At 58.4% G+C, this 27,394-nt stretch overlaps 1 protein-coding gene across 3 annotated transcripts; it reads left to right on the top strand.

Annotated features, from left to right (window-relative positions):
* Window positions 1-3,923: 3,923 nt before the first annotated feature.
* ITGA7 (integrin subunit alpha 7) lies at window positions 3,924-25,782 on the top strand. Of its 3 annotated transcripts, XM_029074084.2 has the most exons (26): window positions 3,924-4,419; window positions 8,537-8,664; window positions 8,983-9,062; window positions 9,717-9,972; window positions 10,921-11,052; window positions 11,389-11,490; window positions 12,761-12,968; window positions 13,597-13,790; window positions 13,887-13,975; window positions 14,507-14,634; window positions 15,122-15,217; window positions 15,433-15,494; window positions 15,851-16,020; window positions 16,153-16,302; window positions 16,438-16,553; window positions 17,340-17,538; window positions 17,679-17,762; window positions 17,980-18,059; window positions 18,221-18,295; window positions 19,496-19,598; window positions 20,423-20,605; window positions 21,125-21,256; window positions 21,817-21,930; window positions 22,859-22,957; window positions 23,077-23,202; window positions 25,048-25,782. In XM_029074084.2, the coding sequence occupies exons 1-26, from the start codon at window positions 4,223-4,225 to the stop codon at window positions 25,231-25,233; spliced, it is 3,489 nt and encodes a 1,162-aa protein (XP_028929917.1). In that variant the 5' UTR covers window positions 3,924-4,222; the 3' UTR covers window positions 25,234-25,782. The 3 variants fall into 3 exon arrangements, with proteins under 3 accessions (XP_028929917.1, XP_028929915.1, XP_028929914.1); XM_029074082.2 differs by lacking the exon at window positions 10,921-11,052; XM_029074081.2 differs by lacking the exon at window positions 11,389-11,490.
* Window positions 25,783-27,394: the final 1,612 nt, after the last annotated feature.

Below are 27,394 nucleotides of genomic sequence, written 5' to 3'. Positions count from 1 at the left end.
ATCTCTCCAGCCGCTGATCATGCTGATCTCCTCCCCCTCTCTTCCTTGCATATACGTATACGCTATTGCTTATTCCTATCTGAAATATCAATCAATCGTATTTATTGAGCACTTATTAGGTGCAGAGCACCCTTCTAAGATCTTGGAAGAGACAAAAGAGTTGGTAGACACATTCCCTGCCCACAGTGACCTTTCAGTTTAGAGGGGAGACAGGCATTAATAGAAATAAATTATGGATATGGACATAGCTGAAAGAGAAAGGTGAATAAAGGGGACAAATTCAAGTGCAAGGGCGACACGGAAGGGAATGGGAGAATATATTTTAGAGTTTATCTTCCCTGTTAGAGTGATTAGCTCCTCGAGGTCAGAGATCACATTTACTAATTTAGTTGCACTCTCCGAAGGTCTCAGTACAGTGTTCTGCATTCAGTGAACACTCCATAAAAAAAAATCAATTGATCACTGTACTCATCATCATTGCCATCATCATCACCATCATTATTCCATCATCCTAGTAGTAATAGCATTTGTTGAGTAACGACTTGGTGCAGTGCCCTGCACTAAGCACTTAGAAGTAAAGCATCATGAAGGGTCAGGTTCCCCACTTCTCGCTCCTACAAGGAGCTTCCACTCTAACGAGAGCGACAAATATAAAAATATTTATAACTAGAGTGGTCAAAATAAATAATTGAGTACGCCTATATACATAACTGCTAAGTGTGTCTGTGGAATTCTTAGGGATGGGGCTGGGGAGGGAGGAGGAGAGTGCTTCTGCTTCTTTAAGGAGCTGGATGCCTCTTCCTTGAAGGAATCGGCCAGCAGCGGCTCTAGGGAACCAGTCCGGGGATGGGGGTTGTCGGGGCGGCGAGCCAGAGGAGGAGAGGGAGGGGATGTGGGATGGGAGGGAAGAGGAAAGGTTCGCAGCCGCTAGTGCCCGGTTCCACCGTGAGCCAGCAAAACAGTTGAACAGAGGGAAAAGCAGGGTGGATGCAGAGTAGAGGCAGAGGCAGAGCAGGGCAGGAATAGAAAGGGCCAGGGTAGTGTCGGGGCCTAGCAGGGGCAGAACAGGTACAAGCCAAGAGGGGAGGCAGGGGCATAGGAAGGGCGGAGACAGGGCAGGGCAGAGGCAGAAGAAAGGAGGTGGGAAGGCTGAGGTTGGAGTTCCCGGGAGCACTTATGCACATATCTGTAGTTTATTTGTATGGGAGTCTGTCTTCTCCCATCTAGACTGTAAACTAGTTGTGGGCAGGGAATGTGTCTGTTTACTGACATATTGTACTTTCCCAAGCGCTTAGTCCAGTATTCTGCTCACAGTAAGCGCTCAATAATTTGAATGAATGTATGAGGGGCTCTACGCTCAGGGAAGGGGGTATTCGATCCCCCCAATGGACTTTGGGTTGGGAGATGAAAAGGGGAACAGATACCCCTTCTCCTTCCCTCTGACCGCCCGGGATCCCCGGCTTCACCCCCAGCCTCCAAGACCAGCTAACTGGTTCCTCTTTCGCTCCCCCTCCCCAGAAAGAGCTTCAGATGCCAGGGGCGGCAGGGGGAGGGGGGGCTGGGAATGGGAATAGGCTTTCCCAAACTAAGCCCCACTTTTCTTCTTCCACTCCCTTCCGCGTCACCCTGACTCTCTCCCTTTGCTCTTCCCTCTCCCACCGCCCCAAAGCACTTATGTGTATATCTATAATTTTATTTACTTATATTGATGCTTATTTACTTGTATTGATTTCTGTCTCCCCTGCGCACCTCCCCCCCTTCCCCCCCCCAGACTGTAAGCTCGTTATGGGCAGGGATTGTCTCTCTTTGTTTCTGTATAGTACTTTCCAAGGACTTAATACAATGCTCTGCACACAGTAGGCGCTCAATAAATATGATTGAATTAATGAATGGGAACGGACTGGGGCTGTGGCCCAAGGAAACCTTCCCACATCTTCCTCTGCTGCCCCCCACCCCCCCGACCACCTTTACCCATTCAACTCCCTTTCCCCTCCTTCGGCCGGCCTAGGCTTGTGGGTCAGTGGTGATGGGGACTGTCCACTGTGTGGGTGTCCTCCCCGTCCCCCTCACTCCTTGCCATCCAGAATGTGAGCCCAGGAGGACACGCTATGTCCCTTTCTCCTTCGGCCAGTGGATAACCTAGACAACCCTGGCTGCATGAATGGCCCACAACTCCTTTTTGCTGGCCACCGTGAACCAGCACAACAGTGGCAACCGCGCCAGGCTCCAGCTCACCCATCCTGGGCCGCTTGGTCCAGGCCCCCGCCCCCGCGTCCTCTCTCTGGACCCCAACAGCCGCCGAGGTCCAGAGCCAGATCGGGGTCGTCCTGTCAGAGACAAAACTCGGGGCTAATTTTACCGTTTACCAGGCTCCCTGCCGGCTGACTGGGGCTATTTATAACTCGGACTAAATCGGCGGGCGGGCAGGACTTGGCTCTGGGCGGCTGGGAGCCATTTCTGCTCTGAGCCCCTCCACTCAGTCGGGCGGGATGCTGCTCCCTTCCTACTTCTGAGCTCCTGGGCCCTGGTGTGAACTCTGCCTTCCCCTCTAGACTCTAATTTCCTTGTGGGCAGGGAACGTGTCTACCAACTCTGTTCTATTGTACTCTCCCAAGCGCTTAGTACACAGTAAAGCGATCAATAAATGCGATTGATTGACCCCTGGGTTGAACTCTGCTCCTGGTGAGATCTCTGGCCTCTGGTGTTTCAGATCTCAGAGGTAGGGTGGGACAATAATAATAATAATAATGGTATTTGTTAAACGCTTACTCTGTGCCAGGCACACAGTCCTTGTCCCACGTGGGGCTCACAGTCTCAATCTCCATTTTACAGGTGAGGTAACTGAGACCCAGAGAAGTTAAGTGATTTACCTAATGTCATACGGCAGACAAGGGGCTGAGGCTGGATTAGAATCTATGTTCCTCTGACTCCCAGGCCCGAGGTGGGAGTGGAGGCCGCAAGAGAAAGGTCCCAGAGAGGAGCCCGGTGAGCTCTGGGGTGTCATGGAGCCGTCTAAACCCGCCAAGGGAAGGGACAGGTCAGAAGGATTGGCTGTCGAGCCGACAGTGTCCTACTGTGGGGTCCTCAGTCCGGTTCATCCCACCACTGAAGCTGGCCTTGTGGAGTAGGGGGAAAGCTCAGAAACAGAGGTGGTAGAGAGATAGAGAGAGAGAGATAGAGAGAGAGAGACTCACCCAGAGGAGAGACAGAGACACCCCCTTATCCCCACGTAATAGCAGATAGGGAGGAGCAGGGAGGGGTAATGGGATTCCCGCCAGAGGATCTTCTGTCCGGCAGCGGCAGCCGGGCGGAAGATTATAAATAGCCAGGGAGGCGGAAAGTTCTCCGCGTCTTGTCGTCACTCCCCTCACCCACCCGAGTCAGGACACCCCCTGCCCCCCATTTTCTTCTTTCTCTCTCTGCCCTTCGAGGAGAGACTGAGGGGAGCCCATCTCCGGCTCCTCTCCTCCCCCCCGGTTCCCTAGAGAGCCACCTGTGGTTAATAATCATCATCATAATGAAAATGAAATATTGGGGAACCCCTGCCCCTCGGTTGCCTCCCTGTGCCCCAGGCCGCAGCTTCTGGGTCGTACCGCCCCCGTCCCCGACACAGACACAGACACAGACACAGACACTGTGCTGTTGGCCATGCCCGGCCCAAGCCAGCAGCAGCTGCACGGCAGAGGGCGCGCGGCCGGGGCTTTGTGTCCGGAGGGCGCGGCCGGGCTGGACCGGGAGAAGCCCCGGGAGAGACAATTCTCCTTTTCTCGGCCCCGCTCCCGCCGGGATCCACCTGCCGTCCGGCCGGGGCCGGGGCCGGGGCCGGGGCCGGGGCCGGGGCCGGGGCCGGGCCCTGGGCGGGGGCCGGGGCTGGGCGGGGCCGGGGGCGGGCCCGGGCCGGGGGCGGCTCTCTTATGGGGAGCAGGGGGGCCCCTGCCGCCGGACCCGAAGGAGAAGGAGAAGGGAGAGCGGCGGCACAGGGAGAAAGGGAGACATTGAGTGACAGAGGGACTGAAAGAGACGTCTCCAGAGACAGAAGGTCAGCAACAGAGGGACGGAGGGACGGGGAAACGGAGAGACGGACGCTCGGACACAGAGAGCCTCGGGCAGAGATCGAGACCCCGCAGAGACAGAAGATCAGAGAGAGAAGGACGCAGGCAGAGTCCAGCGGGGTCCGGAGCGCCGGGGCAGCGGAGGCTGAGGGTGCGGGTCTTCGTGGACCATGGCCTGGGTGCAGGGGTCTCCCCGAAGCGTCCCGCGACCCCTGCTCCGGGCATTCCTCTGTGCTCTGCTCCTCCCCGGGATCGGCACCTTCAACCTGGACGTGGGGGCGGCCCTGCGCAAAGATGGGGACCCCGACAGCCTCTTCGGCTTCTCTGTGGCCCTTCACCAACAGCTGAGACCCCGGCCCCAAAGCTGGTGAGTGACCGGCAGGAACCTCCCGGGTCGAGCCTTCCCGCCAACTGCATGCGTCCCCTCATCCCCACCCCCCTACTCCCCCAACCACTTAGGGTGGTCCATCCCCGGGCCCCGTCCTCCCCGTCCTGCTGTCTCCCTGCCACAGCAGCAGGTCGGTAACCGGGGTCCCGCGGGGAGGGGGTCGCCCTGGTGCCGCCCCGAACCCCAGGCACTTTTGTGCGGAGCGAGGAGTCGTCGCCTCCCGGGAAAGAGAAAACCGAAGGCTGTCAGGCCCGCTGCAGCGGGGCGGGAGGACTGAGTGAGATGATCATCCCGGGCCTAAAGTGGGGTCGGGGGTCGGGTGTTGGGGGGAGTCAGGCTGCGATCCAAACCGGATTCCGGAGAGCGGGGGCAGGCTGGAAGGTGCTGGCTGCTCTGTGGGAGTGAGCGACGGGCCCCAAGACAGGTTCAGGAGGAGGACCAGTTAATCAGTCAGTCAGTCAATCGTATTTATTGAGCTCTTACCGTGTACAGAGCTTTGTACTAAGAGCTTGGGAGAGTACAATAGAACAACATATTAGACATATTCTATGCACACAAGTCTACAGGAGGGGCCCAGACGACTCCCCCCACCCTCCGCCCACGATACCCAGGAGAAAAACCGAACCCTCACCCCACACAAACGTCCTGCCTCCCTGAATTTCCCGTGGACCTGAGGAGAGGTCGTGTGTGTGTGCGTATGTGTGATTTATGTCTAGGAGTGGGGGAGAGGTGGAGCACTCGGTTGTCTCCCGCTACCGGTTCCCGCCGAGGACCGAGACTTAGAACCCAGCACCCGGGGCCTAGACTCGCTGACTGCCGCGCCCGCTTCCATACTCGGTGGTTTAGGGAAGCGTGGATGAGACATTACCGGCTTTAATTAACCCTTTCCGCTGTCCCCTCTTTCTCCTGAGTCCGAGGCTCTGACCCTGGTCTGGTGGTGAGCCGATGGGGGTGTCGGGAGGAGCTGGACGCATGAGGATTTGGGAGTATCTGTGGGCACACTTGTGACTCTAGGCTCGTGTGTGTCCCTTGGGTCGTCTCACAACATCTCCTCCCTCGACTTAGATCGTCCCCGGGGAAGGGGCTTTTCCACCCCTAGACCCATTAAGAATCCATTATAGGGATCAGTGGGTCTCCCCCGAGACCCCCCAGGCCCTCCTTCATCCCTCCCCTAAATGACAATCAAGTGCGCCCCCCCAATCTGGGGGCCTGGGGGGCAAAGAGCAGGGATGGCTGAAAGCATGGGGGAGGGGGCGGCCGGATGTATCCTCCCCGACTCCCCCTTTTGGATGCGGGGTCCGGGGAGTGGTCGTTCCCTCGCGGAGCCCCCAGCCCCAGACTGGCTGCGTCCGGGGCCCATTTTAGGACATAGTGTTCTCGGAGCGAATTCCGGGTTATTTTTACCTCCCTCACAGCTCCCCGCGACCCCTCCCCTTGCCCCACAAACCTCCTTGGCTGGGGAGTGGGTGCTGCGGGGAGCCCGGAGGATCCATGCCCCGCGTATAGCTGGGCTCATGGAAAGGTTTTCCCATCCAACACCCTGCCTCCAGACCGAATGCTCTCTACCCCAACTCCAAGAGGGGTAGCGGTAAAATCGGGGTGTAGAATGGGGTGGTAGGGGTTTAGAATGGGGTGACGGTTGGGAGTCTCCCCTGAGCTGCCTCATCACTCAGGCTGGCCCTCTTCTCTCACGTTCTGTTCCCTAAGGAGTCCAAACAGCTGTGTCCCAAGCCCCTCCTTCTTTCAGTGGCCTTACCCCTCTCCCCAGGCCCCGGGGGACCCCTTGTCCTTCCCACTGTCCACCGAAATCCCCTTCCCACTCTTTTTTATGGTATTTGTTAAGCTCTTACTAGATGTCAGGCAATGAACTAATGCTGGGGTAGAAGCAAGCTAATAATAATTGTGGTATTTGTTAAGTGCTTACTCTGTGCCAGGAACTGTACTAAGGGCTGGGGTGGATAGAAGAAAATCGGGTTGGACACAGGCCCTCTCCCATGTGGAGCTCACAGTCTGAATCCCCATTTTACAGGTGAGGTCACTGAGGCGTAGAGAAGTGAAGTGATTTGCCCAAGGTCACACAGCACACAAATGGGGAGCCGGGATTAGAACCCAGGTCCTTCTGACTCCCAGACCCTTGCTCTATCCACTTGGCCACGCTGCTCCTTCACTCTCAAACTCCCTGGACGCCGGCCCTTTCCCCTTGGGAAGCTCCAGATAGTAGGGTCCCCTGTCCTCTTCCCCCTGCTGAGCAGGGATGTCCGAGTGGCGGAGAAAGGAGCCGGACAGCTCGTGTCACGTGTGTTTGTGTGTTTGTGTGTGTGTGTGTGTTCAGGACAGGCCCCGCAAGGTCTCCCATCCCCACCCCCACCGCCGGGCTGGCCGCTGAGAACATTTTTTTGCATTTCTTGGCAGTGACTATGGCTTCTGTCAGAGTCTGGGGGAGGGGCGGGGGCCGGGAGCCTGGGAGAGGAGAATGGGGGTTCTGGGAAAGAATCATCCCCCTTTCTCCCCCTCTCCCCCCCCCCAACTCCGTCCGGTGAGAGCGCGGGGGCGGAGGCGGGAAATGCCCTGGGTGAACCGGAGAGCCAGAGCTGTCAACTTGGGGGTGTGTCCGGGGGATGCTTATCCGTCTGTGTGTGTTCGTGCATACATGTATATAAGTGTGTGTGTATGGATCCATGAATTTGGGCCGCTATCTCTGCAAACATCTTCCCTCTGGCTCTCCTCCCCGACCCTCCGGCAATGACCATCTGCCACCCAGTCCCTGAGGAACCGACACACCCAGTTCTGCCTCGGGCCCCTTCCGGACGTGGGTCCCTAAGCATCGGTGGACCAGCCGGACCCCGGTCAATGCCCTTCGCTGCAGGGGGAATACTCCGCGCGCGAGCGTGTGGATGTGTGTGTGCTCGGGTGTGTGTGTGTGAGAGAGAGAGAGAGAGAGAGAGAGAGCCTGGCACGGGGCGGGAGGCCGGGGTTGGGAGGGTAGTGGGAATGGCTAATGGCATAGCTCATTGATGGCTTCCTAGAGATGGCACGGGGCCCTCCCCTGCCACCCCTTCTCCCAGCTGCCGCCCTGAGCCACCCGCTGGGCTCCAGCCCAGCTCCTTTCACGATCCTCGCCATCATCATCAGGAATCAGAGGAAGCGCCCCTGTCTTCCCCCAGGCAGGGGACACCGGAGGGGAGGTGATACCCTGCCCTCCGTCGTGGGCCCTACAGCGTTAGGCGGGCATCCCCCCGATCCTCACCTCCCCACTATCCCTCTCCTCTCTACCCGCTGCCGGCGGCTCTGTCTCGGGGGAACGGTCCTCCTCTTTCCCAGCCCGAGGCCCTCCCCTCTCTCCCCCCTTGGGGCAAGTCTTGGCTGGAGCCGTGGAAAAGTGGCCGGCGGCCGAAGGCGGGAGACGGGGGAGAGGGGGCGGGACCGGGGCTGGGAGCGGTAAGGGAGCGGGCGGGAGAGAAGGGGAAGGGGTTGGGATTGGAAGAAGAGAGGGAGGAAGGGAAGGGACAGGGATTTCCCCTTCTCTGGAACTTGTGTCCTTCAGTCGGCCTTTTTGTACCCTCCCAGTCGGCCCACTCCCTGCCTTCCTTCCCTAACCAACCCCCCCGCCATCGAGCCCCCCCTTTTTTGGGGTGGGTTTGGGCTGTGCCCTCCACGTCGGGGCAGGGAGAGAGCGCTTGCAGGAAGAGAGCGCTTGGCTGGTCTCCCTGGCCCATCCCCGAGGGTGCCAGCTGCGGGCACCTGTTTCCCGCCCACCACATTCCCGCGGCTGGGAAGGGGTGGCCCAGCGGGCCCGGCAAAAACGATCTGGTTCGAGGCTGCGGTCGTAAAGCCGGAGCGATCGCGCGTGAGAGTATGGGAGGCGGGGGGAGTCTTCCCGCCCAGAGAGGGATCCTGCGTGTCCGTGAGGACCCACGACCTGTGCCTGTGCGCCCGGAGGCAACCAGGATTCCCACGGTCACAGGCTCCGCCGTGGGTCCGTAGGAGTGACCTGCGATCGCGGGGGTCAGTGGGCTTCGAACCGGCTCGGGTTGGAGGGTCCGGGTGTCCTCGCGGGGCCTCTCTGACCCCCACCCCTTCCCTCCTCTCCCCGCAGGCTGTTGGTGGGGGCGCCTCGGGCCCTGGCCCTGCCCGGGCAGGCGGCAAACCGCACCGGGGGCCTCTACGCCTGCCCGCTGACCTCCGCCATGGAGGACTGCTTCCGCGTGGACATCGACCAGGGAGGTAGGAGGGGGCTCCTGGGGGCGGGTGGACGGGAATCCCGGCCTGAACCAGCATCTCCGGGCCCGGCCGGGAGAGACCCGGGAAGATGGGGAAGACCCAGGAAGGCATTGGTCTCCAGGGAGTGCTCTCGGACCTACCGGGGAGGGACTTGGGCTCAAGTGCCCGTTCTTGAACCCGTCGGGGAAGGACTGGCCGCACCCCATCGAGATTTTGGGACAGGGGTCCCGGGCGGAGTGGGTTGGCCTGGTCCCGGCGGAGCGTGGAACTGACACCAGTAGGGAAGTTATCCCATCCCTGACTCCCCGTTTCCACTTCCAGCTGACGTGCAGAGGGAGAGTAAGGAGAATCAGTGGTTGGGCGTCACAGTGAGAAGCCAAGGGCCCGGCGGCAAGATCGTGGTGAGTGGGCGTGGGGGTCGGACCAAGTGGCTAGTTGGGTGCCCATGGAAGGGAGTTGGCACGGTCTGTTGGAAAGAGCTTGGGACCGGGAGTCGGAAGACCCACGATCTAGTCCCGACTTGGGCAGTAGCCTCGTGGTTGACCTTGTGCCTTTTTTGTAAAATGAGAAGAGGATCTGCACTCTCCCTCCTTTTTGGACTGTGTGCTCGGAGAGGGGCATCGCTCGGTACACAGTCCGTAGGACCCGGGAAAAATAAGCGCTTAACCCCCCCCCCCATCATCATTAATAATAATAATAATGATAATAATGGTATTTGTTAAGTGCTTACTATGTGCCAAGCACTGTTCTAAGCCCTGGGGGAGATAGAAGGTTATCAGGTTATTCCAGGTGGGGCTCACAGTCTTCACCTCCGTTTTACAGATGAGGTAACTGAGGCCCAGAGAAGTGAAGTGACTTGCTCCAGCTGACAAGTGGTGGAGTGGGGATTAGAACCCACGACCTCTGACTTCCAAACCCATGCTCTTTCCACTAAGCCACGCTGCTCTCTCCGTCTTATTATAAGACGTGGGCCCACGGAACTGGGAGGATGTTGGCCTTCGGGGGGCGAGGGGACATCTCTCCCTCAGCCTGTCACTCCCGTCCCGCTCCCCCAGACCTGCGCCCACCTCTACGAGGCGCGGCAGCGGGTGGCGCAGCCTCTGGAGACGAGGGACGTGATTGGCCGCTGCTTCGTGCTGAGCGATGATCTGCGGGTGCGGGACGAACTGGACGGAGGCGACTGGCGCTTCTGCGAGGGGCGACCCCAGGGCCATGACCAGTTCGGCTTCTGCCAGCAAGGGGCAGCAGCCGCCTTCTCCCCCGACCGCCACTACCTACTCTTCGGAGCCCCGGGCACTTACAACTGGAAGGGTGAGCGCTCCTGGGATGGGGGGCGCAGGGGAGGGACCCGGACCCCTGTCTCCCCAGCCCCCCAGTTACCTTTTCTCTGAGCTCCCTCACTGGGGCTCCTCCCACCCCCCTCCCCAAGCCCCGCCTCCCCATCCTATACCCTCTTAAACGTGCACATGCCCCTACCCATGTGCCTAGTCACAAACACGCCAATCTGCGCCTGCTCAAGCTCGCTAGAACACGCCAGAAAGCCAATGGTATTTATTGAGCGCTTCCTCTGTGCGGAGCACTGTCCTAAGCGCTTGGTATCGTACAGTATAACAATAGAGCAAACACACTCCCTACCCACAACGAGCTTACAGTCTAGAGGGAGAGAAAGAAGTTAATATAAATAAATTACAGATACACACATGGACATGATAGTAAATGTCAGCACAACAGCACATGCTCAGACATGATAATACATGGCAGAACATGATTTTGCACACAGCAGGACCACAACATATACTCGGACATGATAATATCTGCCAGAATACGATAGCACATGCCAGCACCACAACATATTCTCAGACATGAGAATACATGTCAGAACATGATAGCACATGTTAGTATCACAACATATACGTGGACATGATAATACCTGCCAGAATGATAGTACATCTCAGACATGATAATACATGCCAGAACACAATAGCACATTCCAGCACCCCAATATAGCCCATGCTCAAACGCTCCAGCACATGGTCACACACCCTGGCCCATGTCAGCAGAAACCCAAGCGCCCATGCCGGACACGCTGGAGCATCGCCATTCACCCCATTACCTATCTCACCACGCCAGCCCCGGCCCTGACGGCTTTTCCACGGTTCCTTCCCCCCACTCGCTGGGCCCACGGGATCCCGGCCGGTGAGTCTGGGGAGCCCACCCTGCTGGCACGGTTCCGTGGCGCTCACGGCCTTGTCCCTCCAGGCACGGCGCGGGCAGAGCTCTGTGATCAGGGCCCCCTGGACCTGGCCCGGTTGGATGACGGGCCCTACGAGGCCGGGGGCGAGAAGGAGCAAGACCCCCGCCTCATCCCCGTCCCCGCCAACAGCTATCTGGGTAGGGGCCAGTCCGGGGCCCCTCCGACCGCCGCTCACCCTCTGCCCTCTCTCGCCTCTCTCGGGCGGCTTCTTGCCGGCGCCCGGTCGGCGGAATCAGATTTTCTTTCCCCTGTTTCCGATTCTCTGCCTCCCTGAATCCATCTGTCCCCGCGTCTCAGCTCCCCTTTCCTCTGTCTCCTCATCTCATTCACTCTCCCTTTGCTTTCCCTGTCTCTGCAACGGTGCCTGGGTCTCCGCTTCTCTCTGTCGATCCATTTTATCTCACTCTGTTTCCGTCTCTCTCTGTCTGTGCGCCTTCCCCGGCCCTCCCCGCCCCTCGGCGCCCACCCCGCAGGGCTGCTATTTGTGACGAGCGTTGATAGCTCAGACCCCGACCAGCTGGTGTATAAGTCTCTGGATCCGGCCGCCGGAGATCTGGCCCTCAATAGCTACCTAGGTTTGTAAGCGCCCGATGAGCCCGGCCTCAGCCTCCCTCCTGCCCCCCTCGCACGCTCTCCCCTCCCTCCCAGCCCCCTCCAGCCCCCGCACGCTCCCCTCCGCATCTGTGCTGCCTGGCCTGTGGAGATCTCTTCCGGGGAGATCAGCGTTGGGGGTGAGGTGGGGTCTTAATAATAATAATAATAATGATGATGATGATGATGGTATTTGTTAAGCGCTTACTATGTGCCAAGCACTGGGATAGATACAAGGTAATCAGGTCGTCCGACATGGGGCTCACAGTCTTAATCCCTATTTTGCAGATAAATTAACTGAGAAGTTGAGTGACTTGCCCAAGGTCACACAGCAGACAAATGACAAAGTGGGATTAGAACTCACGTCCTCTGACTCCCAAGCCCATGCTCGGACCATTAGGCCACGCTGATTCTCTGAAACAGCTTCTCTGCTTCTCTGACTTCAAGAAGAGACAGCCCCGGACGAGCTCTGAGGCGGGGGGCGGGGGAGGGGGGTCTCTAAAGGGGCAAGAGAAGCCTGGGGAGGGGGAGCTGAGCCTGGGGCTGGCCCGGAGAAGCATGAGTTGAGCGGAGGTGTTCCCCCTCTCCTCCACAGATGAGCTGTTTCATTAATTCATTCAATAGTATTTATTGAACGCTTACCGTGTGCAGATCACTGTACTAAGCGCTTGCGAAAGTACAACCGCCGCTCTGCCTGCTAGCCCCGGCTCTGCGCTTCTTTCTGCTTTCCCCTCGGATGCCATCCTCCCAGCTCCCCCTGCTCCTCACCCCCGAGGCTGATCCCCTGGTCCCCCACACCCTCCCCTCCACCTCCCGGGCTGGGCTGGGCAGTAGGAGGCGACAAGCCCCGGGACGAGGGCCGGAGCCCAGGCCGGAGGGCGATTGTGGAGACCCTGGTCCTGGTCAGGAACGCCCCTCCTTGACCCTCCCCTAACCCATCCCCGAGTGTCTTTTTGTGTGTGAACTTCGCTTTCCGACCTCTCGCCTCTCGCGCTTCCCTGGCATCGGCGGGTCGGTGGAGATGGGCACCGGGGAGGGGTGGGAGGCCGCTGGGACTCCGAGGCCCCTGATTTGGTGAGGGTTGGGGGGCTGGGGGAGCTGGGCCCGGAGGTGGGGGTGGGTGGGGACCTTAGGCGGGAGATGGAGAGGGGTCGGAGGCCCGAGCTGGGGAGGGGACCCTGGGGGCCGGAGTCCCATGCTTCCCAGACTCCAGCTCCCCCTCCCCCTCGCTGCCCCCCTCGCCCCCCACGCCAGGCTTCTCCATCGATGCCGGGAGGGGCCTGACGCGGCTGGAGGAGCTGAGCTTCGTGGCCGGCGCCCCCCGGGCCAACCATACTGGGGCGGTGGTCATTCTCCGCCGCGACAGCGCCAGCCGCCTGGTGCCCGAGGCCGTGCTGGCCGGAGAGCGGCTCACCTCCGGGTTCGGTTACGCCCTGGCCGTGCTGGACCTCAACGGCGACGGGTAAGGGCGGCTCCGTGGGCGTTGGGGGCAGGGAGGAGGCAGCGGGCTCTCCGGTCTGCCGTCCCAGCTCCACTTTCCTCCCCGAATCAAAGCCCCCTGCTTTCTTTCCTTATAGTAATAATAATAATAGCGGTATTTGTTAAGCGCTTATTGTGTGCCAGACACTGTACTAAACTCTGGGGCGAATACAAGCAAATCAGTTTGGACCCAATCCCTGTCCCACTTGAGGCTCACAGTCTCAGTCCCCATTTTGCACATGAGGGAATCGAGACCCAGAGAAGTCAAGAGACTTGCCCAAAGTCACACTGCAGATAATGGCGGAGTGGGATTAGAACCCGTGACCTTCTGACTCCCAGGCCCATGTTCTATCCACTACCCCATGCTACATCAGAATCCCTCACTCCACTGAGCACTCCTCTTCCTCCGAATCAGAGGCGTCAGCCCCCTCCCCGCACTGTAGCAAAAGCCCTGGTCTCTTGCCCCTCCTCGGGAACTTTGTCCCCTCTGTCTCACCCAGAACCCGGCCCCCGAGACCCCCGTGCCTCGGGACTCCGTAGACGGAAGGGACTGTGCAGGGGAGGGGGTGGGTAGGGTCTGGGTATCCCGTCACCCGGCTCCTTCTCCGCAGATGGACCGACCTGGTGGTGGGGGCTCCCCATTTCTTCGAGCGCCAAGAAGAGCTGGGCGGGGCGGTGTACATCTACCTGAATTCGGGGGGCCGCTGGGCCGGGGTCTCCCCGCTGCGTCTCAACGGCTCCGCCGGGTCCATGTTCGGCGTCAGTGTGGCCGCCCTGGGGGACGTTAACCTGGACGGATTCCCAGGTGGGGGCCGAGCCGGGGGGCTGGGCGTCCGCGGGGGGTGCGGGGAGAGGCTGAGTTGGCTAAGATCTATCAGCCATCCCGTCCTCTTTCCCCTAGATATCGCGGTCGGAGCCCCCTTCGACGGAGCCGGGAAAGTCTTTGTCTACCACGGGAGCAGCCTGGGGGTCGTCACCAAACCAGCACAGGTGAGGGGAAAAGCGGCGTGGCCTAGTGGATAGAGCGTGCGTCTGGGAGTCAGAAGGATTTGGGTTCTATTCCCGGCTCCGCCACTTGTCTGCTGTAAGACCTTGGGCAAGACACTTCACTTCTCTGTGCCTCAGTTACTCATCCGTAAAAAGGAGATGAGTGTGAGCCCCATGTGGGACAGGGACTGTGTCCAACCTGATTGACTTGTATCATCCCCAGCACTTTGAATAGTGCTTGGCACATAGTAAATGCTTAACAAGTACCATTATTATTATGATTATTGATAATATAATAATAATAATATAATAATTACAACAAATACCATAAACAGAAAGAAAGAAAGGGGGTGGGGCGACTACAATACAGACCGGAGTGGGAGTAGATGACTCGGGGAAGGGGTCACGGGCTGGGTTGGTGGGGAGGAAGGGAGGAGGGGGCCTAGGAGAGTGGGTCCGCGACCCCTGGGCCTCTCCTCCGTGCGTGTTCCCTCCTCCTGCCTCAGCCTCTGCCCTCCTTGCCCCACCTTCCAGGTCCTAGAGGGCGAGGCTGTGGGCATCACGACCTTTGGCTACTCGCTGTCTGGAGGCCTGGACGTAGACGGGAATGACTATCCCGACCTTCTGGTGGGCTCGCTGGCCGACACCGTGGCATTGTTCAGGTGGGGACCCCGCCTGTCACAGCTTCCGCCTCTGACTCAGCCCCCTTCCCCGACTCCAACCTCCCCGAAGTAGCAGCTCCGTCATTTCCTAAACGCCTAAGCTCTTGGGAACGTACGACAGAAGCACGAGACCCATTCTCTGCCTCCAAGGAGCTTCCACTCCGCCACTTGTCTGCTATGTGACCTTGGGCAAGTCACTTAATTTCTCTGCCTCAGTTACCTCATCTATAAAATGGGGATTGAGACTGTGAGCCTCGTGTGGGACAGGGACTGTGTCCAACTGATTTGCTTGTATCCACCCCAGCGCTTAGTACAGTGACTGGCACATAGCAAGTGCTTAACAGGTACCACTATTGTTATTATTATTATTACTATCATTATTCCACTCTAATGGCAGGACCCCAGTCCCTTTCCATCCAATCCTCCTCTTTAGCTACCAGAGGCCCAAACCCCTGCCTTGACCCCAGGACCTTCCCATGACCCCCAGGGCCCGGCCGGTACTGCACGTCACCCACAACATCTCCCTCTCGCCGTTGGCCATCGACCTGGAGGTGCCAAGCTGCGCTGACGGGCACGGGGTCTGGTGAGGGGGACCCCGCGCGGGGAGAGCCAGGAAGAGGGAGGGGAGAGGAGGGATCCTGTTTGGGCGGTGGGAAAGTCCGGCACGACCCCATCCCTGCCCCTGCCCCTCCCCCTCCCCAACCCATTGGAGGAGGAGGGCGGGAGCGTGGGGGGAGGGAGAGGGTACACATCCCACGGGTCCAGGTCTCAAGGCGTTCTCCCGCCCTCTTTCCTCAGCGTGGACATAAGAGTTTGTTTCAGCTACGTGGCCGCCCCAGCCACTTACAGTCCCAGCATTGGTGAGTAAGAGTGTGTTGGGGTTGGGCGAGGTAGGGACAAGCGCTTAGTACAGTTCTCTGCAAACTGTAAGCGCTCAATAAAGAGAATTGAATGAAGAGCGGGAGCAGTGAGTTTTGGGGAGGTCTGGGGACGCTTGTGGGGGCGGGCAGGGGAAGAAGCTGGAATGTCGAGGGGGGGCACGGTGGTGGGGGCGCTCAGGGGAGGAGAGGGAGTGAGGCACTGGGGGCGTGGGGAGGGACAGGGGCGCTGAGAAGGGCAGGGGTTGAGGGAGGAGAGGAACTGGGGCGCTGGGGGTCGGGGGTGGAGGTTGCTGGCGTCCCTCCCGCTCCCTGAGACTCTGTTCTCCGGTCCCCAGCCCTGGACTTCCGATTTGACGGGGACACGGAGCGGCGGAAGCGTGGACAAGTCCCCCGCGTGGCCTTCTTGTCCCGCCAGGAGGACGAACCCCGCCACCAGGCGTCCGGGACCGTGTGGCTGCAGGACCAGCAGGACGGGGACTGCGGCGATGCCACCTTCCGTCTCCAGGTGAAAGCTCCTTCCCCCGCAACGCTCCACCGTATCCCCCCGGCCACTCCCTGCCCTGGTCTCTCCTTGTCAGTCAGTGGGATTTACTGAGCTCTGTACGAACGCTCCGCGTGTCTCCCCTTCTGCCTCCAGGATAACGTCAAGGACAAGCTCCGGCCCATCGTGGTGACCATGACCTACGGGCTGAGGCCCTCCCGGCTGCGGCGGCAGGTCCCCGGCCAGCCGCTGCCCCCGCTGACCCCCGTCCTCAACGCCCACCAGCCCCATAGCCAGCGGGCAGAGGTGCGGGGCTCGGGGAGAAGGGGCGGGGCGGGGGCGGGGCGGGAGCAGCAAGGCCGGGGGCAGGGCCTCCTGAAACTTTTCGACTCTCCCACCCACCCCGCACCCCCTCTCCGGCCTTCCCCGCCCACCCCCCAGGTGCACTTCTTAAAACAAGGCTGCGGGGATGACAAGATCTGTCAGAGCAACTTGCAGCTCGTCCATGCCCGCTTCTGTGACCGCGTGGGCGACACGGAGTTCCAGCCTCTGCCCATGTGCGTCCTTCCCGACGGCCTTCCGGCCTTCCTTCTGTCCACCCACGTGGCCTTCTGCCCGCAGCTAGGGAGGAGCGGGGAGGGGAGGGGAATCAAAGGAATCTTGGGGTCAGGGTGGCCCCCCAAATGGTAGGAAGGGGAAGTGAGCGTGACTTCAGGGAGGAGGCCAGGAGTCAGTGGGGAGGCCCTGGAGGGCTGGGGGCGCAAAGGAAGGGGAAGGATCCCGGCAACCCCTGGAGAAGCAGTAAGGCCTAATGGAAAGAGCACTCTGACCTGAGTTCTAATCCAGACTCTGCCAAATGCTTGCTATGTGATCTTGGGCAAGTCACTTAACTTCTCAGTGCCTCAGTTGTCCCGTTCTCCCTCCTACTTAGACCGTGAGCCCCATGCGGAACAGGGACTGAGTCCAACCTAATTCACATGTCTACCCCAGGGGTTAGAAAAGTGTTTGACATAGTAAGCAACTAGCAAGTACCTTTTTTTTTTTAAAAAAAAAAGTACCTGGGTTTTAATCTGAGCTCCACCACTTGTCCACTGTGTGACCTTGGGCAAGTCACTTCACTTCTCTGTGCCTTAGTCATCTCATCTGTAAAATGGGGATTAAGACCGTGAGCCCCATATGGGACATGGATTATGTCCAACCTGATTAGTTTGTATCTAACCCAGAGCTTAGTAAAGAGATTGGCATTTGGTAAACAACAATCATGAAAAGGGGGGTAGGGGAGAGCCCAGAAAGCCCATTCTCTTTGTCTGAGACCTTTCTCTCCTCTCCCCTCCCCGTTTCAGGGATGAGGAAGATGAGGGGACAGCCGTGTTTGCCATGAGTGGTCAGGCAGACTTGGCCCTGGAGATCACGGTGACCAACTTCCCGTCCGACCCCTCCCGGCCTCAGGCCGACGGCGATGCGGCCCACGAAGCCCAGCTCCTGGTCACCTTCCCCGACACACTGCGCTACGCCGGCGTTCGCGCTGCCCCAGTGTCTGCGGTGAGGGGATGGGGTCCGGCGGGGTCTGAACCCCGAGCGTTTTGGTCCACCCAGGGCTCTTGGTGGGGAGGGGGACACCGGGAGTCCTGTGGGCAGGGGTGGGGGTGGGTTGGGCCTGAGTGTCTCCCCCGCTCCTGTAGGAGAAGTCGCCGCTCTGTCTTTCCAATGAAAACGCCTCGCGGGTGGAGTGCGAACTGGGAAACCCCATGGGCCGTGGAGCTCAGGTTGGCACGATCGCCACTCCATCCTCAGTGTCCCAAATCCTACCCCCTCGAATCTCCAACCCCAGTCCTCTTCTATTTCCCTCCAACCATTCCTCTCCACCACCCCCATCACCCTGGCACACCGCCGCTCCCCCAGCCTCTCCCTGTTGGCCTCTGGGAGGGTGACACCCCCCAATCCCTCCCCGTGACCTGTGCTCTCTGTCACTGTCCTCTCCAGGTCAGCTTCTACCTCATCCTCAGCACGGGGGGCATCACCATCGAGACCACGATGCTGGAGGTGGAGCTGCTGCTGGCCACGTGAGCTCGGGGGTGGTCAGGGGCCTGGCGTGAGAACGGTCGGGGACCCAGGGAGGGGAGAGGGGAGGCAGAACTGACCACCCGGCTCCCAGCGCCCATGCTTGCCTCCTCCCCTTCCTCCTCTTCCTCTCCTTCCACCTTCCCCGCCGGCCCTCACTCAGGATCAGCGAGCAGGAGCTGCAACCGGTCACTGCCCGAGCCCGTGTGGTCATTGAACTGCCATTGTCTATCACGGGGTAAGTGCCCAGGGTTCTCATTCAGCTGCCCTAGGGCACCCGTGGTCAGCCTTGCCACCCCGCCCTGCCCCGCCAGCCAGTCCTCAGTCTGTTTTGGATCTGCACAGGACAGAACTGTGGAGATAGGCAAAGGGAGGAGGAGAACCAGTCCCTGCCCTTGACAAGCTACCAGCTGGGTGGGGAAAGCAGGAGTCTCACACACACACACACACACACACACACACACACACACACCTGAGCCCTGGGGAGAAAGATGGAGGAAGGATTACCAGTCTGATGGGAGAGGCCTCTAGACGATAAACTCAATGTGGGCAGGGACTGTGTCATTTATATTGTTGCACTGTTCTCTCCCCAGCGCTTAGTACAGTGCTCTGCACACAGTAAGCGTTCAGTAAATATGTTTGAGAGGCAGACAGGACAGACAAGCACGTCTAGGCAGACAAGGGCCCTAAGGGGTTAGAGGCAAAGACCATCCAGATCCGTAGCTGCACAGACCCCTCCCCCTCGACGCCCCTCATCGTTACTGTGACAGACATTGGTCGGGGGCATTAGTTGGGGAAGTCTTCTGGTTTGGGGAAGAGAAGAGGGGTGGGCGGCCCAGGCTGGAGGACATAATTATGGTACCTGTTAAGCATTTAATATGTGCTAAGCACTGCTCTAAGCTCTGGGGTAGATGCAAGTTAGCCAGGTTGGACTCAGTCCCTGTCCCACCTGGGGCTCACACTCCTATACCCATTTTACAGATGAGGTAACTGAGGCACAGAGAAATGAAGTGACTTGCCCAAGGTCACACAGCAGACTTGTGGAGGTTCTGGGATTAGAACCCAGGTCCTTCTGACTCCCAGGCCCATGGTCTATCCATTAAGCCACGCTGCTTCTAGCTACGGAGAGTCAGGATGCAGAAAAGGAAGGGGAAAGGCGGAGGGGAAGTCTGACTGAGGCAGAGACTAACGGTTGTGGGCAGGGGACGTGTTTACCAACTCTGTTATGTTGTACCCACTCAAGCGCTTAGTACGGTACTCTGCACACAGAAAAAGCTCAACAATTATGATTGATTGATGTGGGGAGAGGGGAGGGAGATTTGGTTTTGTGGCGAGCGGCCCCCGGAAGCCCTGGAGGGCAAGGGGAGAGCCAGGGTCAAAGCACGTGGATGATTGCCCGCCACCCCGTGCCCCCGGTGCCCATCTGCTCTCCCTCCAGGGTGGCCATCCCCCAACAGCTGTTCTTCTCGGGAGAGGTCCGGGGCGAGAGCGCCATGCGATCCGAGAGAGACGTGGGCAGTGCCGTCAGATATGAAGTCACAGTGAGTGTGTGCTGGGCCCTGCCCGGATCCTCTGCCCTTGTTGGACAGCCCAGGGGAGTGGGGCAGGGAGAGGTCCCAGAGCCTGGCATAATATCTCAGCTGGCATTGAGCTCCTTTTTTCCCCCCCTCCTATACTTTGGGGGCTCTTTTCTAATCTGCATACCTCATCCTATCACCAAACATCTCCCTCTCGCCCCGTTCCCATTCTCTTTCAGTCTCCTTTTCTTCAGTTCACCCTTCCATTTTTTTATTCATTCATTCATTCAATCGTATTTATTGAATGCTTACTGTGTGTGCAGAACACTGTCCTAAGCTCTTGGAAAGCACGATACAGTAAATAGAGACAGTCCTGCTCACAGTGGATTCACAATCTAGAGGTGGGAAGACAGACATCAATACAAGTAAACAGGCATCAATATAACTAATTCTGACTCCGTCACTTGTTCGCTTTATCTTGGGTAAATCACTGTGCCTCAATTACCTCACCTGTATAATAGCGATTAAATTCTACTACAAGGAGCCCTATGTAGGACAGGGACTGCGTCCAACCTGATAAACTTGTATCTACCCAAGCACATAGAACAATGTCTGGCACATAATAAGCGCTTAATAGATATTATTATTCTATTATTATCATTATTATTATTATTTCCTCTAACTCTTAGGCACGTGCTTTATCCACTAGGCCACGCTGCTTCCCATTCTTGTGCCCAGCCCGCTCCCACCCGTGTCAGCTTAGGGACTCCACTACACCAGGTTCTCCCGGAGCACCTCTCTTGTTCCTAGACTCCCTGGGACATCCATTCCCCGCTCTGTGCCCGTAGGTCTCGAACCGCGGCCGCTCCCTGAACACGCTGGGCTCTGCCTTCGTCCACCTCCGCTGGCCACACGAAATCGCCAACGGCAAGTGGCTGCTGTACCCGATGCGCGTGGAGCTGGAGGGCGGCGGCGGCGGGGGTCCCGGCCGGCGCGGAGACTGCGGTGTCCTCACCAACCCCCTCCGTCTGGTATGGCCCGGGCAGCGGTCGCACCTCAGGGAGGGGCGGGATGACCCTGGCGGGCCTGCTCCTCTGGTGCTAACCTTCTCACATTGCCTCGATCTCCCCTGTCCCGCCGTAGACCCCTGGCCCACATCCTACCTCTGGCCTGGAACGTCCTCCCTCCTCAAATCCTCCAAACAATCACTATCTCCCCCTCCAAGAGGCCTTCCCGGACTAAGCCCCCCTTTTCCTCAGCTCCCCCTTCTGTCCGCGTCACCTCGACTCGCTTCCTTTGCTCTTTCCCCCCATCCCCACGCCCCTGCACGTATGTATCTATCTATCTATAATTCTATTTATTTATATTGATGCCTGTTTACTTGTTTTGATGTCTGTCTCCTCCCCTCTAGACTGTAAGCCCGGTGTGGGCAGGGATTGTCTCTATTGCTGAATTGTACTTTCCAAGCGCTTAGTCCAGTGCTCTGCACACAGTAAGCGCTAAATAAATATGATTGATCGAATGAATGAATGAATCTCTCCTACCCCCAGGAAGAGGATCGAGAGGAGCAGGGGCGGCGGCAGCGGCGGGAGCTGGGGCGGGCGGAGCTGGATCCGCAGCCTGCGCGCTCGGGGTCCAGGTGGCTTGTGGCAGCGGCGGAGAAGAAAAGGAACGTCACCTTGGTGAGGGCTCGGTGGGCCCGACCCTGCTTTCCCCTTCCCCTTGGTGGGCACAGCGTTCCCTCCTCTTCTTGAGTGATGGGATGACCCGGCGCCGCTCTTCCTGGACACATCACCCTCCCCGTCCCGTCCCTCTTCCTCCTTCTTCTCCTACTCCCTGCCCTGATAAAACACAGTCTCCCCCTGCCCCATATGTGCCGGGCGTCCCCTCCTCCTCTTGATTGATTGATTGATGGGGTGACCCGGCTCCCCTCCTCCTGGACCTTTCCCCTTCCCCATCCCATGTGACAGAGATTTCCCTCCTCCTCCCCGCCCCCTGTGTAACGCACCCTTCCCCCGCCCCCTGTGGGCCCAGCATCCCCTCCTTCTCTTGATTGACTGATTAATTGACACGGAGTTCCCTCCTCCCCTTGATATAATGAAGTGTCCCCCAACCTAGGTAGGCAAGGTATCCTCTTCCCCTCCCTCACTCCCACACCTCAGCGTGGGCTGGAGGCTCCTGGGTCCTCTGGCCAGGCTTCAGCAGGAGAGGAGGGGACTCAGGGGGCTCTGTCCTCCCACAGGACTGTGCCCTGGGCACCGCCAGCTGCATGGATATCCAGTGTCCGCTCTCTAGCTTCGACCGTGCTGCTGTGCTCCGCGTGTGGGGTCGCCTGTGGAACAGCACGTTCCTGGAGGTGCGCAGGGCATGTGTGGGGACAAGGGGTTGGTACAGGGTGGGCACCTCCAGGGCGTCCCTCGTCCCTTTGCTCCTGGGCTCCGGGCTCCTGTACCCTCCCCTCACCCCCCACAACTCCAAGATGCTGTTGCCTCTAGAGAGTTGGTCCATGACAATCAGCATGCCTTAGTGGAAAGAGCCCTGGCCTAGGAGTCAGAGGACCTGGGTTCTAATCCTGGTCTTCCACTTGTCTGCTGTGTGATCTCGGACAAGTCACCTAACTCTTCTGTGACTCAGTTTCCTCCACCGAAAAATGGGGATGAAATACCTGTTCTCCCTTCTACTTAGTATGTGAGTCCGATGTGAGACAGGGACTGTCTCTGATCTGATTACCTTGCATCTACCCTAGCACTTAGAACAATGCCTGACAGATACTTAGTGCTATCATTATTATTATTATTATTATTAAATCTCCACTCCTATCCCTAGCACAGTAGAGCCCATGGATCTCCCCGACCCTGTGTGTCCTTGAGGATAATTCATTCCTTCATTCAAATGTATTTATTGAGTGCTTACTGTGAACAGAGCACTGTACTAAGATCTTGGGAGAGTACAGTACAACAGTAAACAGACATAATCCCTGCACGCAACGAGTTTATAGTCTGCAGGGTAGGGGTGGGAGAAGACATTAATATAAATAAATAAATGGCAGATATGGGCATAAGTGCTGTGAGGCTGGGAGGGGGTGATGAATGACAGGACCAAGTCAGGGTGACACAGAAGGGAAGGAAAAAAGAGAAAAAGAGGTTGTCGTTAGAGAAGGCGTGGTTCGGATTCATTCCTGGTTTCTAGGGGGCGAAGTCGTGGGACGGATGTGTGTGTGTATGTGTGTGTTGCTTGGGGGGGTGGTGATCCCTGTGATCACGGGTTCTGCCCTCTCCGGACAGGAATACCAGGCAGCGAAATCGCTGGAGTTGGTGGTCCAGGCGAGCATCACTGTCAAATCTACAATCCGGAATTTGCGGCTCAAAGACGCCTCCACCCAGGTGACTATCCAGTTGTGGCAGGGGTCCGGGTTTAGGGGCCATATTAGGAGTTGGTCACCAGCCTCTATCCTGACTCAACCTTCTCCCTCCCACCCCATCCCGAAATCCTTTCTCCCCAGATCCCGGTCACCATCTACCTGGACCCAGCGGCAGTGGTGGTCGGCGGTGTGCCCTGGTGGGTCATCCTGTTGGCCGTGCTGGCTGGGCTGCTGGTGCTGGCCCTACTCGTTCTGGCCATGTGGAAGGTGAGGGCCGGGGGTGGGGCCGGGCTGCAGCAGAAGGGGCCGAGGTGGGGCTGGGGTGGAGTCAGAAGGGGTTTAGCCTGCTTTGTTTTTCTTTATCGTCCTCTTGGAAACAAAGGAGTTTTGTTGGGGGGGGGGGAGGTGTCTTTTTTTCTTTCTTTTTTAAAAAAATGGCATTTAGCGCTTACTATGTGCCAGGCACTGCATTAAGCAGACACAAGGGGTAGACACAAGGAGGTAGACACAAGAGGGGCAGGGCCATGCTGGACGAAGACCCTGAGCCTCTCTGGACAAGCCCAGGGACCCAATCTCCCGAGAGGAGAGTGTGGCAAGGAAGTTCACCAATACGCGGACACCCACAGGCAGATCCCGAGACACACAGCGACACGGGGACACAAACGTCATCCACAAACAGTCACACGCAGATGCCCACAGTCGTACCCGGACATCCAAAGATAGAGACACACACAGACACACGCACACCCAAAGAGAGACAAACGTGGACACATGCGCACATATGGACCCACACTGTTCCCCCCGGACATCCGGATCCCAGAATTCCGAATCGGAATCCCTCATCCCTGGCTCGACCCCCTGACTTCATCGTCCTCAGCCCCCTCCCCTCCTCCCCCTCCTCCCAGTGTGGCTTCTTCCACCGGACGGCCGGGGACTCGCAGCTCCCCACCAGCTACCACCGCGCGCGGCTGGCGGCGCAGCCTTCGGCTGCGGAGTGCGGGGGCTCGGAGGCCTCGGGGTAACGGACGGGCACACGCATGAGCGCACGTGTATGTGTGTGTGTGTGGCGAGGAGGGTGAAGGGTTTCCAGCCACATTCCAAACCGGTGGGCATTGGTAAGTATGCGAGGGGGATCACGCAAGAGCCGGGTGGGATGGCACCCGTGAGTTCAAGAGCACACAAAAAGCATAGGGGTTACCAGGGCGAGGTGTAGCAGGGCAAGGTCTGCCAGGGTCGGGTGTGTGCCGGGGACAGTGCATCAGTGTGTCAGGATCGGGTCTGTTGGGGCCAGGTGCATGATTGTGTCAGTGCTGGGTGTGGCAGGGCCAGGTACCGGATTGTGCCCGGACTACGACCAGATGTATGACTGTGTCGGGGCCAGGTGTGCCAGGACTAGGTGCAGAGGATGCTAGGGCCAAGTGCATGGGTGTGTCAGAACGATGTATACCAGGGGCAGGTGTTTCAGGGAAGGTGTGTGATTGTGTCAGGGCCAGTTGTCCCAGGGCTGAGTGCCAAGGATCTGGTGATGATATGCCAGGGCCAAGTGTGCACAGAGGACCCTAGGCAGAATGCAACTTTTGAGTGCAAGGGCAGGGAAATGACTGTGCACATGTAGGAGCATGTGCGTGCGGAGCCCGGAGTGGAAACCGATGCGTGTGCACGTATGGGAGCATGTGCGGAGGGGCAACGACCCCTGGGTGCATCCACCTCTTCCCTCCGCTCCTGCCCACTTCCCAATCTTGAGGAAAACAGCTCCTCCTGAGATTCCGATTGTGGCCACCAGAGGGAGAGGAGGCTCCTCTCCATTTTTTGGCAACTGGGGACCCCTGAGGTCATCCCGGCTCACCCCTGCCCCCGCGCTCCCGGTCCATATAGCGACGTCTCCCGGGCAGACAGACCTCAGAAAGACGCTTCCCCCACCCTCCCCACCCTCCGATCCCTCGGGAAGTCCCTTCTGCGGTCTGACGCGTTCCCCCCAACCCCTCCGCACCTGAGGTACCGGCTCCTTCCCTCCCCGTCCCTCTCCCCGCGGGGGTCGTGAGGCAGAAGAAAGAAGGGCGACCTCTGACCTCCGTGCTCTCGGGGCTCACTGGCCCTTCCCCGGCCGCTCAGGTGGGGTTCTTCAAGCGGGCCCGGCGCCGTCCAGAGGCCACGGTGCCCCAGTACCACGCAGTGAAGATCCCCCGGGAGGACCGACAGCTGTTCAAGGAGGAGAAAACGGGCACGATCCAGCGGAAGGACTGGAGTACCAACTGGGGCGAGGGCACTGATGGGCACCTAGCCCCGGGCACCGCTTAGCCTCGCCCCAACCCCTGCCCAGCATTGAGATGGCTTTGGGGAGTCGGGGGAGGGGAAGCCCAGAGCCCCCTGGAGGGGTTCGGGTGGTCAAGCCCCTTTTTGAGCCAAACCCCGCCCCTCCCCATTCCGGGCTAGCTTGCTCTGGCGGGGAGGGGTAGGTGAGAGTACGGGTTTCCCCTCCCTCTCCTGGCCCTTCCCTTCCGGGTTCTTTTCCTCGGAAATATACTGTGTTCTATCCCCCTTCTCCTGGAAGCCCCTCCCCATTCTCGCTGCCCCATTCCCCTGTCCCGTGCCCGTTGCTGGCTTCAACCTGGCATGAAGCTGCCCAGCCCGGGAGCGGGAGGCCGAGGGAATTTCTGGTTCCTTCCCTTCCCTCTTCTGCTTCCATTAACTCTTTGCCAACGGAACCCTTCTCCCTGGATCTCCCGGGGCTTCTGTCTCCCAGCAAAGTGCCTTATATCCCGGCCCCTCCCCTCCTCCCTGCCCCCCAGGTCCGTTCTCCGGTCAGGGTTCGGGGTTCTATTTATTAAAAGTGTTAATCCCCGCCGATGCGGCCCGGCCTCTTGTCCGTCTCTGCTTCCTCCCGATCCCAGTTCCCTGACGTTTGACAGGGTAGCTCACCCCTCTTGTTGCCCCGGCCTCGAAATCTAAGGGAAGTCCCAAACTCTGTGGCTCCCCATATTCAGTGCTCCTCACCTGGCCTGCCTAGAGACCCCGCGAAGAGGTTGCAAAACTATTATTATTATTATTATCATTATTATCCCTGAGGGTATGGGAAACTTTGAAGGCGGGTCGCGTGGTTACTGCCGGCCTGCTCCCTGCAGGGTTCACCTGCAGCTGATTGGGTTGCCTCAATGTCGAGGTGAGGAGTTCACAACGACAGACTCCTCGGACTTTGTAGAAAAAGAGATATAAAAGTATTTATTGTCTATACAGAAGCGTAATAGCCAGAATCTGAAGTTTTCCTCAGTCTGGGGGACATAATCTAATAGTAACAGTAAGGAGGAAACAGGAATTTTAAAGCAAAGTTCTGCCTTAACCTCAGACATACCTTAGTTTGGTACTGGTCCTTAATTTCACATGGGTAACTGCAAGATAGCAACATCCACTTATCCTTTCTCCTTGTGGAGCATGTGCTCAGGGCTTGGAGCCACTTGGACCCATAGGAAGTGGCTGACCAAACAAACTTGAATTGAACGTGTCTTGTCAGAGTGCAAGGAGTTCCCAGGAGGCAGGGAGGGCTCCTGGCAAGCAAAAGCGACAACCTAGATTAACCTTTAATTGGGATTGTTTTGGGGGTCGTCTGTAACATGAGAATTCAGTGTGAATTGGGGGAGGTTGTGGTGAGGGTCGTGGCTGGCTGAGAGGGGGTTGGGGGAGCTGGTCAGGGAGGCAAGTCAGGGGAACTGTTTAGGGAAGTGCTTTGCACACAGTAAGTGCTCAATGAATACCATTAATTGATTGACTGATTGATTGAGAGCAGAGTTCTGACAGGGTAGGGGAGTTCTAAGATCAACCCTTAGTCTTGCTCTCTTTCACTTTGGCTCCAGAACCACTTAATCTTTTCCTGCCTCACCACTTCGCTTCCCCGACACACACACAAACTCACACAAACACACACCCACACCCCTCCCCCCTCCACAGGCTCACAAACATATCCAGATAAACACACTCCCAAGAACACATTTCTACAGGTTTCTCTCTCTTCCTCTCTCTCTCACACACACACAGACATCCACACACACCCTTCTCTGTGGGAGGGAGGGACGGTGACTCTCTTTCAACTGGTCGACGCGGTGTCGGCTTGTGGGGCTGTGGTGGGAGGAGCCCGACCCCCGTCCTTGTGCGCAGCGCGTTTTACCGCTCGCCTAGGCGCAGCCCGAGATCACAGGGAGCCCAAACTGCTGTCCTTGGTTCCGAGCGAAGGTCCCTCTTTCTGGGGGAGGCGGAGAGGGTGGGAGGGATTGGGAGAAACCCAGTTTCAATCTTCGCCACCTGGACCGCTCCTTCTCCATGGCCCCGGGACCTTAATTGGTCCCCGGTTTAGTCGCCACACGACCACTAATCGCCCCACCCCCTGAGGTCATTTAGTTAATCCGCTTGCCTCCTAGGGGGATCACCCTCCCCCGTCAGCCTCTCTAGAGAAGGAAACTCCCCTGCT

Source organism: Ornithorhynchus anatinus, chromosome 10, assembly GCF_004115215.2.
Source record: "Ornithorhynchus anatinus isolate Pmale09 chromosome 10, mOrnAna1.pri.v4, whole genome shotgun sequence".
Taxonomy (NCBI): domain Eukaryota; kingdom Metazoa; phylum Chordata; class Mammalia; order Monotremata; family Ornithorhynchidae; genus Ornithorhynchus; species Ornithorhynchus anatinus.
Note: the sequence above shows the minus strand (reverse complement) of the source record. Positions and strands in the feature narration are given on the sequence as shown.

Bases quoted from the DNA above. Each gene is read 5' to 3' on its own strand.
- ITGA7 (XM_029074084.2), top strand. From the start codon at position 4,223: ATGGCCTGGGTGCAGGGGTCTCCCCGAAGCGTCCCGCGACCCCTGCTC. The intron at 11,053-11,388 runs GTAGGGGCCAGT...CCCACCCCGCAG, and splicing joins CCCCGCCAACAGCTATCTGG to GGCTGCTATTTGTGACGAGC. The intron at 11,491-12,760 runs GTTTGTAAGCGC...CCCCCACGCCAG, and splicing joins GGCCCTCAATAGCTACCTAG to GCTTCTCCATCGATGCCGGG.